Source organism: Limanda limanda, chromosome 17 (assembly GCF_963576545.1).
Source record: "Limanda limanda chromosome 17, fLimLim1.1, whole genome shotgun sequence".
In the NCBI taxonomy this organism is placed as follows: Eukaryota; Metazoa; Chordata; class Actinopteri; order Pleuronectiformes; family Pleuronectidae; genus Limanda; species Limanda limanda.
The window spans coordinates 13,037,849-13,050,529 of NC_083652.1; the positions used below are offsets into that span (position 1 = coordinate 13,037,849).

The 12,681-nt window shown below is 45.1% G+C and overlaps 1 protein-coding gene across 1 annotated transcript in view; it reads left to right on the forward strand.

The window, feature by feature from the left end:
• The window catches only part of smurf2 (SMAD specific E3 ubiquitin protein ligase 2), a 40,658-nt gene that overhangs the window by 15,227 nt on the left and 12,750 nt on the right, over positions 1–12,681 (forward strand). Inside the window, exons 2-8 of the mRNA XM_061090565.1 lie at positions 1,766–1,804; positions 3,205–3,313; positions 6,509–6,642; positions 8,949–9,014; positions 9,691–9,775; positions 9,994–10,077; positions 11,419–11,633. Coding sequence (XP_060946548.1) covers positions 1,766–1,804; positions 3,205–3,313; positions 6,509–6,642; positions 8,949–9,014; positions 9,691–9,775; positions 9,994–10,077; positions 11,419–11,633 — 732 coding nt within the window. The remainder of the gene's footprint in view (positions 1–1,765; positions 1,805–3,204; positions 3,314–6,508; positions 6,643–8,948; positions 9,015–9,690; positions 9,776–9,993; positions 10,078–11,418; positions 11,634–12,681) is intronic.

Consider the following 12,681-nt stretch of genomic DNA (forward strand, 5'->3'; position numbering starts at 1 on the left):
TGTTGTCTGTGGCCTGTGTGCTTTGTGGAAACACAAAAAGAAAAAAACTGTCACCTGTTACCTCACTCCACCTTTTTCTCCTGCGTCAAAGCCTCCAAGTGTGTGTCTGTGTGTGTGGGGGGGGGCACATGTTCACTTGTGTGTTCATGGGGGGTGCGACCAAGAGCGATGCATACCAGATGTTTTAGAGATGAGGTGGGTTTCGCTGGAACGTAACACATTCCCAGGGATGTTTGCGGAAAGAAATTCTTCCTCATCTGTCGAGCATGTTCTTCAGCCCCCCCTCACCCCCCCCAGCAGGGTATGCATCCACTTTTTGTCGTCTGTTTTCACTTCTCCTTCTGTCCCTTAATGGGAGTTCTTGTCATTAAAACCCACAGCCCTGTGTGTCTGGCTGTCCCCTGCACAGCTGTAGACTAGACACCATGCATATGTAGAAGTTGTTGTGCGAAGCTGGTGATTTGTGCGTTTAATTTTGTCCACACACGTTTCTTGGAAGGTACGTCCTGCTCCGTCTGGTTCCTGGTGGGCAGAACTGCTTTCAGCTCAGCCCAAAGTAACTCGGGGTGATATTTGACATGGTGTGGTTGTGTGTCTGAGTATGTGCGGCATGGGGTTGGGTGGGGGGGGGGGTGTATGAATAAGCGACTGCTGCATATTGAATGGCTTTAGCAGCCGTCTGCCACTAGGGGGGTGTGCCTTTTGTCTGTTTGGCCATTTTCAGACATGACATAAACACATGCACAACCCAGCGGGAGGTGTTCTGCACAGAAGAGAATTACTGGAAATGATAATCAATTTCTGTCAGTCATTTTATTTATTGATTATTGGGTTAATCAGCCCTGGAGCTGGTTTGAAATGAGCTGAAACATATGGCAGCATGATGACATTCACATTGAAACTGCTATCTTTAGACCGGGAAGTAATTTAATAGCTAATCCTGAGCAGTTGAATCATCCTACTCCTGAAATATAGGATTTAGAGCCTCAGTTATTTATTAATCTGTTGATAACTTTCTACATTAACCAGTAATCCCTGATCTGTACCGCATCTTTCCACCAAAATACACAGACCTGGGTGAATACATAACCTTATTCGCGAAAGTAAATATTACAAATTAATTTATTATGTCCTGATCAACCCTAATGAATCATAGATAATAGTATTCAGACCAATTAGCGTTTGCTCCTGACTGAACCGAACCACAGATGTAAGCTAAACCCAAATCTGTCTTTCCATGCGTCTGACTCACCGGCTGTAACTCTTAGCTCCAGACGCCCAGGTGGTTTCTGAGCTTCCTCATCCATCCGCACATATACAGGATGAGGGTGTAAGTGGCTCGGCCTCAGCAGCCGCCTCAGTGGCTCCCGGAGTCGATTGACAGGATCGGCCTCCGGATGGTTTTTCTGTTTCTAATGACAAAGCTAATGCGACTGTTAATTGCTCTAAAGCCTCAGTTTTTTACATTTGCAGCGAAGGGATTTGTTTCCCCTGCTGTTGTTTGCAAGTGTCTTGACATCGGTTGTTGGCATTCCGTGCTATAAACATGCAATTGTGGTTAAGAGAGGGTTTGTGTAGTCTATACCCAAGTTGGTCTGTGTTTGCGCAGCGTTTTCCGATTTGAATCTTGAACGAGACAAATCATTTCCTGCTGCCCACCCGTGCAAATTCCTGAAACATTTCAAACATATGCGTATAACGTCAAAAGTTGACATTGAAAATGGTTTGAGTTGTATTAATCTTTGACTCTTTCTCTCTCTTTCAGTCCTCTGCGCCAAAAACCTGGTGAAGAAGGACTTCTTCCGTAAGTATCTGCCAACATATCTTCCTTTCACACCCTCTTTCCCCCTTTTGGCTTTTATGGATACATTATGCATGCGCTGTAAAAAAAAACCTGTTGAGATGGAGGAATTTGGGGCACTTTTCTCTTTGCTGTCAGCACCGCACACGGTCTGCTTGTATTCTCATTTCAGCAGATGTGAATGGTTGACTTCATATGTCCCTGCTAGTGGGAAAGTGTTGTCTACTTAGTGCCCCATCACTCTTAACACAGAGATGCAGACTCCAGTGTGAATCCTGATATAACGTGTCTGGAATAACGTCACTGAAATACCATAAATACACTTTTCCACATCCACTCAGCATGAGTTGGCCGGTTCCTTCTGTCCACTGGAGACTTTAAGGGCCTGATGTAGGTGTCTGAGTGTTTGGGTGTGTTTGGGTCGGGCTGTCATGGTGAATGAACATGTAAAGGTCCGCTGGTCGGTCAGGTGGTTTCTGTGGTGCCCATTCCGGCCATTCCAACACTCAGGAGCCGAGCAAACACTCTGTCAGGGAGCTGGTGGAGAGCTGCACACAAACCATAGATAAGATATGTGTCTTGATTTATGAACTAAAGCTTTATGGCGCTTTTCTGTTTTTGTATTTGTGCATGTTGACCCGTTTGTGTCTGTAAAGCTGCTTTCAGACCTGCACTGAACTCTGCACTCTGGATGTTGTCCAAACGGGCTCATGTGAGAATACAGCAGAAGATTATATCCAGAAAAAATTTAAGCACGAAACTGATGCCAAACTGAAAAATAACTAAACGAATGAACATATTACAAGATGAAAAAGAGCAGAGATGAAACGGAAGACACTTACAAAGATGTTTGTGTTGTTGTGAATAAATCCAAATGGAGAATCTCCTTCTGCGTTGTTCTTATGTGAAAGGAAAACTCCAGAGAACTTTTTTTCTAAAACTAGCGTTATTGTGCATGCTCCAACCACTAAAACATATTTTCAGCTATGATCGTTTGTATTGTTAATTCATTTCTGTAAATGTTGTGGATAAATAAGTCAGGTATTGTATAATTATCTCTGTTTCCAAAATTGTGGGGGGTGGAAATATCAAAGACGTTTTATATTGTCCTGATAATTTACTGAAATAACTTCTCATCAAACCTGGAATTCCCAGAGTGCCTCAGGACCTCATCTGGCATCCGAAGGCGAAACAAGTTTGAGGAAGTAAATAATGAGTAATCTGTGAGTCTGGACGGGCTCCAGCTCTTTGTAGACAACACAACACCGTGCCAGTTGTGTTTATCTCCGTCTGCCACGTAGTGAGCGAACACCGCAGGGATCGTTGTCATCTATGTGTTATCATCTGCTGTTATCCCAGGTCCGTGTGGCTGAGGCTGAGCGTGTTGTGTTTCCTCTCTGCAGGCCTCCCGGACCCCTTCGCCAAAGTGGTCGTGGACGGCTCGGGGCAATGCCACTCGACCGATACCGTGAGGAACACACTCGACCCCAAGTGGAATCAACACTACGACCTGTGAGTCCCAGAAAACATGTTAACGACTCTTCTCACGTAGTCGTTTCTTGCATCTGTTTTTAAAGAAGGGGGGGGGGAAGAAAGTCGGATTCCTTCTGGGTTTATTTGAATACCTCCGACCCACCTAGAGGCACAATCTGATTACAAACAGCAGTTCTTTTTTTATTTAACCTTGATAAGTGAGCACGCTGAGACGTGTCAGGACGCTGCCGTCAGGACCTGAACAGTAACAGATGTAAACAGCCGTTGCATCTGGCCTCATATCTAGATATTGTGTAATGACATAACCCTCCAGCGCCAGCAAGCAGTCTAAAAATGTCCCTTGGAACAGGATTCAAAGCACTGAGAAGGAAGGGGGGGGTGTCTCCAATAGTATTTTCTTCCATCCACTGAAACACGTGCATGTCTTGTTGAACCCCCGATTGCCTCTTTTCCCCAAAGATGGGTTTGTGTTGCACAAGTAACCTGGAAAAAATAAGAGAGCGAGCGCGTGAGTGAGAATGTGAGAGTGAAAGTTTCCAGTATTCGCCTTCGGGTGTTTATCCAAAGCGTCACGGCCGCGGCCAACAGCGAGAGGAAGCACATGTCTCCGTGTGTTTGGTTGCTGGGGAGACAGGAACCTCTCGCTACATGGCTGTTGAATTAGCTGCTCAGGTCACATCTGACAGGAGAAGGGAAAAAAGTCATGTGCATATACGCTACACCTTAAATATGGAGAGGAGGTTATTCGTCCCCGGAGCCTTCAGACACAGCTGAGTGGAGTTTATGTGAAAATGGCTGGTGTGTTTCTGTGCCAGTGATAAGTTTACCATCGCTGTAATCCTCTTTACTGTGTGTCAGTGTTTATCCTCGTGGCCGGCACGCGGACTCCGAGGCGACGGGTTTTCGAAGGAGACGGGTTTTTAATTGACTGAGAGCGAGAAGCCTAGAAATCTGTCTGGCTCGTTAAAGTGCGACCAGCAGACACCTGGTGTTCTGAACACAGCCGGGTGTTTTAAAGCTGCTGCTAATGACGTCATCAGAACAAAGTCAGATTTCAACACCAGCTTCCCTCACACGATGGAACTGACTCAACACGTTTATACATTAGTTTCACCATTTCCACCATTTATACATTTGCTTTTGGTTGAGCCTAGTTCACGCTTTTAGCTTGGTTTTGAAGTTTTCAACAAAAGCCCAAGATTGGAGCCAAATTATCCTACAAAGACAACAACACAATATAAATACGTATCCCCTGGTTGGTAAATCACTCTTCTAAATAGTTTTACTTTTAAACAGCATCCAAAAAACTAATTAAATTCAGTGCGAGTCCACGTATTAAAACATGTGCTGATCCATTTGAGAGCAGCAGCTGGTTCCAGTCCTAACTTTTAAATCTCATTAGTGGGTTTGCGTATCTCAGATTGTGACTTTAGTGTTGCTAAAAAAGCTAATAAAGGTTTTTTATTCTTTTACTTTGAACATATGTCCTTGGCGGTAGCAGAAAGAAAAAGAGAAATATATTGAATAATAGTATGAATACAGTCTGCCAAGTGGAAGGACGTATTTAGAAAGCACATCTGCCTCTTTAAATCTGCTGCCTTCTCCTTTTTATTACAATTTTCCCATTGTCTGCGTGTGTTTTTTGTGAGTGTACGTGTGTGTTATTGCCTATGACTGGTATTAAAAATCTCAGCCAGACTAATGAATTTTATTACATGGAGGGGTGATCCAGATGACCAGGGCTCGGTTCTAATGCTTCCCTCCCGTCATGTCTGTCTGACAGAGCTGCTCTCACATCGCACCCCAGACAGGCATTTGGCACGGACTCAAAATGTCCAGACATCTTACTCACAGCCCCATTGTTTCATATCCCGTTCGGTAAGCAGCAGGATAATTACGGTGGGATGCCGTTCTGTGAATCGCACAGATGATTAGTTCTGAGACTGGAGGAGGGAGCCCACCCGAGCATGTGTGCCACAACAGGTTCACATGGGCGGATCTTTATCTCACCCGTGGTCTCGCCTGACAAGTGAGGAGAAGATGAGATTCAGGCAGTCGGGAAATATTCTGTCTGTATGTAGGTCGTTCCCAACGTGTGATTGTGAGTCTGTTATTAGAAGTACCTGATTGGACTTATTATTTTAGCTAAGATAATAACATGGCTTTATGGATAGATTGGTGGATTGCAATGAAGTTTGGTCCATCACTCACGTCCACCACTCAGGATGAATTTGGTTTGGAAGTCTGGTCTCAGCCTTAGAACCCGGGAAAGGAGTTCTGACATCTGAGCTCAGAAATGCTCCTTCATGTCAAACGGGGGCAGTTGAGGTGGTTTGGGCGTCTGGTCCCGATGCCTCCTGGGCACTTTCCTTTTTGGAGGTTTACCTGTCACCCCCCCACCATGAGGAAACCATGGGGTAGTAGACCCAGAACCTGCTGCAGGGACGATATTTCCCATCTGGCCTGGGAACTTCTCAGTCTCCCCCAGGAAGAGCTGGAAAGTCCGGTTAAGGAAAGGGACTTGTGTGTATTCAATTCAATATTTCTCCTGAACTAAAAATAATTTACTTAGAGTCAAACAACCCTCAATTTATATAACCTAATTACAGCTTGTCCACATTTGACAGCATGATTGACGGCTGCTCCGTCCTAATTACACTTTCAATTAAGAGCTGGTTTAAATCGAGCTGGGACATTTGTTTCTTTTCTTTCCATTTATTCAGGAGAAATGACACAGCAGACGTTGTGTTAATGAATTATGTTCCAACCAACGGGCGCTGAGGGGCTGTTAATGTTATAAATTATTCACAGGATCACAGTCTGCTTATGGGGTTCTGTCGCAGACCCTCCAGCTCTCAGGATCAGATTTACAGGCTGGAAAATCCCTTTCTGACTCCCCCTCCCCTCCATTTCCCCCCCGGTGTCTCACAACGTGTCCTTGATGAGGAGACTCAGCGGAAGCCTCTGTCGTGGATCTGTCTTCCTGCATCCATGGGGACATCCTGACTGAGACTCTTGTCAAATGTGTTTCACATGTTGACAACACCAGCACTATTAAAGTCTGAGGGTTTAAGATTAATGAGCAATCATGAGATTATCACAGATAATCTCAGACTTCGCTCATTAAAACAGTCAGTGATTCTCGTGGTGTCTCTGAGAGAACCTCACGTCACCGAGTGATAATCATGTCTTGATTTTATTTATTCCCCTCAGATACATCGGGAAATCAGACTCCATCACCATCAGTGTGTGGAACCACAAGAAGATTCACAAGAAGCAAGGGGCTGGGTTCCTGGGATGTGTCCGTCTTCTGTCCAACGCCATCAACCGCCTTAAAGACACCGGCTGTAAGTGACTTTACTGCTGCATCCTACCATCGCATTGAATGTATCTGCTGATTTTAACAAATCTCTAAACTCTGTGGAAGTCAGTCTGAACCGTAGACGAAGAAACTTTATTAAATAAAATCAAAATCTTCTTTTACTTATTCATTCATTGCTTTTATTGCTACAGAAAAGTGTGAATCATGCGGTGGGATGTAAATGATGCCACGTGTGTTCGACGTTCTCCCTCTTGCATGTACATAAATCAAATCAAATAAGGACCCACTCAACATAAAACATAACTCCATGGTGCCATTTTATAAGAATAAATAATAAAATAGATAATTTGTTTGTGCACTTTTATTGTTCGACAGCACAGAGCAGAATGCAGGCAGCTGCAATGCAGTGTTTTGTTTTCCCCTCCCTTATTCCAAGATTATTAAATTGTAGCACATCTGCAGCCCAGACATCGCTGCCAAACTATTCTCCACCAAATTACACTTTTAAATTTTTGCTACTGATTTGCTGCAGCCCTGATTTAAAAATGTAGCTGCATCCATCAGGGCCGACTTTTACCTGTGGTGTGATAAGAAGCAGAGGTTAATAACACCGTGCGACTGTCGGAGCTAAGTGATGGAACGCGGAGCAGTTCCTTTTAATGTCCTGTCCGCCTCACTGGGGCTGACAGAGGCCAGACCCGGGTGTGAGAGGGGTCAACACGCCGCCTCCGCCAGAACAGGAAGGGCCAATCAACATCACCCTGTAATTACTGTAAAAACGTCTCATGTCAGAAGCTAACTGGATAAATGACATTGAGGCTTTAGGAAATAGCTCTTAGCGAAAGCAAAGCCAGACAGTTGTCGCTTCAGCAGAGCGGTTCCACGGTGATCTCAGTGAGCCGGGACCCGCTCGCTGCCGAACGCCGCCTCGCCGGGAGAACACGGGAAAAGAATCTCGCCGCTTTTCCTAGAAGCCCCTGACACTTGTTCTCCTGGAGCGACACAGGAAACCTGAATCTTGTGCCACAGCTGCGAGTGGTTTGCAGATGCATTTCCTCTCTCTCTCTCTCTCTCTCTCTCTCTCTCCTGGCCTCCTTCTCACCCCTCGGGTTCGGCCTCCCTCTCCTACATGGACGGGCAGCGAGCGCACACACGTACATAAACACAAAATGCCATCGTGACTAACCTCGCTCTATCTCCGTCCGCCGATCTAGACAGCCGGTCATTTCACGCAGACATGTATAATTGTAGAGCTATTTAAAGTGTGAGTGCAGATTGTTGTGCATTCTCTGTTGTCATCTCCCCCCCCCCCCACTCTCTGTGTATTTGTCATTCTTTTGTTTTTTTGTGTGTGTATTTACCAGCAGTTGCAGTCTTGTCTTCGCCACATGCCTTGGCAAAGGGCACTGGGTTGACAACCAAACATTTGTATATAATTTTAGTGTCTCAGATTGACTGCGATGTTTATGTATAATTGCAGAGTTTCTCTTTGTGAGCATAAGGCTACACAAGTATTTAGATGTTTACACTTTTCAATGTACGAGTGCACTTGTCTGCGTGCTTTGTTTTCACTGTGTGTGCGTGTGTGTGCCCTCTGTTTTCTCTGCGGCTGCTGACCTCTGGCCAGCCTTGTAACGGTTTGACTGTTGCCTGTTTGGTCCGTGTTTAGTCTAGACAGACATCCTGAGCTGATCTGCATGACACCCAGACAACAGAGCGCAGATAGTGGCCTTTCTCATGTCTGCAGGCAACTTGGATATATATTTTTTCTTTCTTCCGTTCTTTCCGCCTGATCTCTCTCTCTCTCTCTCTCTTTCTTTCTCCCTCACTCTCAAATTCCGCAGACTTTAAGAAGTTCAGACAAAGAGTTTCCAGACTTTGGCAGTAGTTCATGTCCATGCTAAGACTGAGTGGAATAGTGCAGGCTTTGTACTGAAATTTGTCAAATGTTTGACCTCTGCATTTGAACTGAAGCCCGCTCTGTACCGATGCTCAGTGAGATTTTTACAGCCCGTTGCTGTTCCACAGACCGGACCATCTGTTCCAGGGCAGAGCCAAGCTGTGGTCTGCAGGCAGGAGAATGAGAGACAGATAATGAGGGAGAGAGGAATGGACTCTCAGGGATGTAAATGATACACAGCAGTGGGACTTGTCCATCGAGGAGGAAATACAGCACATGCTAGTTTACGTTCTCAGAAACTAATGAATCTTTTTTTCCTCTTGTTTTCTCCCCCACTTCTCCTTCTTTCATCTTCATTCTCCTTTCCTGTTTCTCTTCTCCTTGCCTTTTGCATCTGCACTCTCTTCTTTTTTTTGTCATCTCCTAAGCAGACCAGAGACTAGACTTGAACAAGCTGAGCCCGAACGACAGTGACACAGTCAGGGGCCAGATTGTGGGTGAGTACACAAAGACACAGAAAGACACACAAACAAGGGTACAAACAAAGATGTGATGGCCCAAATATTTTGTAAGAAAAGTCACTTTTAATTATAAATCAAATGGAAGTTGCATAAATATCAAAGAACTACAAGTAGGGTGTTTTCCACTGATGTTGTACTTCTTTCACTGTGTACTGGATATCATTAAAGGTGTTGTACTAACGAGGGAGGTGATATCTCCTCCTCTTATAACTTTTACTTGGACAACTCTTGTACAAATCATCGAGTTGGTCATGACCCTCCATCATTAGTTTTTTTGCAGGATGATGAATATAATATATTGGCCAAAAATACCTAGATTTAAATGTTATTACAACAATATACATTATTTTCAGCTCTAATCACCAAATTGTGTCAAGCTACATTTTAAGTCTTTGAGTAAAATAAAAGATAAAAATCCATAACTCAGTAAAACTCTTGTTTCTGACTCTCCCTGCAGAAGGATAATAAAAATAAGAGGTGGAAGAAAAATGCTGCGCTGATAAAAAAGTTTAACCTTGTTCCTGTTACTCATAAAGATATATAGCTCCGTTTTGTGCTCCGATAAAAAACGATCTGTGCCTGCACACGGTGCTCAGTAATCTGCTGTCTAGTAATCCCAGTGTGTGCATGTGTCGGCCATGTGTTGCTGCAGTGAGCCTGCAGTCCAGGGACCGGATCGGCACGGGAGGCCCTGTGGTGGACTGCAGTCGGCTGTTTGACAATGATCTTCCAGATGGGTGAGTGAGTTGGAGGGGAAATCTCTTATCATCTCAGGAGGATCTTTTTTTATAGCCTGTTGCAAATCCTAAACAAAAAAATTACACTGAGTTGAGTGCAGGGGTAAAGATGTACGGAATATGATATTTGCATGTGGTGAGACAGCAGCCAGACGAGTGGACGGCTCTGCGGCTGCTTAACCGTGTCGGCTCACTGCTCTGTGTGTTTCTGCTGCCAGGTGGGAGGAGAGGAGGACCGCGTCTGGACGGATCCAGTACCTGAACCACATCACACGTACAACGCAGTGGGAGAGGCCAACCAGGTGAGAACATCTTGTAGCCCACAGAAACTCAAACCCACACCTCCTTTAAGTCAAACAGCAACCGGCCGATGGAAGACCTCATCCCTGACCCCAGTGCTCCCGGACTGGGGATCTCAGGTGTCCCGACACAATGGTCCAGTCAGTGGTGTTTAATGATGTGGAAGAGACAGCACTTGTTCCTTTAACTGTCCTTATCAGCCACTTCTCTATTCATTGCCCAGTTCTTGGCATGCTTTACCTCAGGCAGTCTCTGTACTGTCTCAGTGTTTGAAAGCCTGTTGTCTGTGTGGATTTCCCAGTTAATGCGTTAAGACTAGGGTTGCAAAATTCCGGGAATATTCAAAGTTGGAAACTTTCCATGGGAATTAACGGGAATATACAGGAATATACGGGAATTAACGGGAATTAACGGGAATAAACGGGAATAAACTGGAAATGTTGTGGGTAATTTATACTAACTGTATTTACCTTGTCATATACAGACATAAATATAAACATTTTTTTGTGTCATAGGCGGATTTGAGCCCTGAGGAAACTTTGGGCACTTGACTATATGCTTCTGCATCGTCGTGTCATTCTTAACATAGGTCTTTGCACAGTATTTGCTAATGTACACAGCCTTTCCTTCTACATTGGATGGGGTGAAATGTCTCCACACATGAGATAGTGCACGTGGCATTGTTCTGTAGAATAAGATGAGAATAAAGTTTTTAAAAAAACACTAATGCAATGCCAGAGATTTAAATAGTTAGGTAAACAATTGGAATAGTCTGTAAAAATATTTTACAATTGATGGATAAATTAATGGAAATAGGCTAGATGAACAGATGAACAATCCTGAATCAGCATGCTAATATATTTTCCCCAGTAATATCATGGAAACTTACCTGACTAGTCCTGCACACTACAGCAGGCCTCAATAGCCCTGTTGTAGAGTGAAGGATGCTGGGAGTTATCTGTGCATGTGATGGAAGAATGCACACCGGAGGGTTGAAATTCAACCTGCAGCATGTGCTGCATTCCTTACATCTTTAAAACAGAGTTTTGAATGATGTTTTTATTGCTCAGCATTTAATTTGCATAGTTTTTTTTTTTTTTCAAAATTCCCAAAATTCCCGAGCTTAATATTCCCGTGGAAAGTTTCCGGAAAGTTTCCGGAAATTTACCGGGAACATTCCACCCCTTTGCAACCCTAGTTAAGACGTTCTAAATCTTGCCTATTGATTTGCTGCCGTATGAGCATCTTCCTCCTTTTCAATCCTCGCATACCTTCTTAAATTCTGTCTTAATTTCTCCGACGGATTTATCATCACCTGACCCTTTCTCATCTGTCTTTCTCAGGCCTGCATCGGAGTACTCCAGCCCGGGCCGGCCACTCAGCTGCATCGTGGACGAGAACACGCCCGTCAGCACGAACGGGGCCACGCCCACCACAGTGCTGCCACCCCCCGACGGTGACCACCGGGTCCAGGAGAGACGGGTCCGCTCGCAAAGGCACCGCAACTACATGAGCAGAACCCACCTGCACACGCCCCCCGATCTGCCTGAGGGATATGGTTAGAAACATTTACTGTCTCATTCCCACCTACAGTCAATTAATATCCTCCAATCAACCTGGTCCCTAATCTGCATGTCTTTGGACTGTACTGGAAGCTCGGAGAAATATTAATCCCCCAATTAAATCCTTTGCTACTTCCATTATTAATCGTCTCATCACTGTCACGCTGTTGTGTTAATTTCATCCTTGCTCAGTAACCCGGATAATCTGTGTCCTCATTCAGTCCAGCTGCTCTGAGGATCCGCATCTCCGCACAAGGAGCCTGAGATACTGGCTCCATTTGAGACAATCTAATTGAATTGATCGAGCAGTTAAAAGGCTGGCGGCAGCCGTTCACTCCCTCCTCTGTTCTCCGCTCTGCACATAGACAATCAGACTCATTCATGTAAAAGCAAACACACACACACACACACACACACACACACACACACACACACACACACACACACACACACACACACACACACACACACACACACACACACACTGAAATCTCCACAGATCCCCAGGGAGCTTTGTTTATCCTCACAGTAAAATGTAGTGGAGGATTTTGGAGTCAGATCCGTGGAAGCGAATCTCAGCTTTGCCCTCGTCTCGTTTTGCCGCTCGTCTCGTCATATCTCTCTCTCTCGCTCTCTCTCTCTCTGTCTCGATTTCTTATTGCTTGGGCAGTTCCTATAAAACCTGTCAGCAGCTCCATGTCTCCTCGTGTCGAGCGAACACAAGCCAAGATATGTCACTCTGTGTGTTGAACGTATGGCGTGCACTCATCGCGTGGGTTTGGAAGGTTGTGTGTACATGCATGTTAAAGCCGGGTGGTAGGTCCAAAGAAATGCCAGAGACGGGCTCGCTGGCAGGCGGCTCGGTGGAAATATCTCTGTCAGGCTGTGATGAATGAGCTCACCAACTCAGAAGTCAGACACCCCCATCTCTCCCCTCGTCTTTCCTCTCCAATGTTCTTCACCCTGTCTCTCACCTCCTCCCCTCTTCACGCTCTCGGCCTCTTCCTGGCTGCCGTGTGGGATCTCCACTGACTCAGGCAGCTC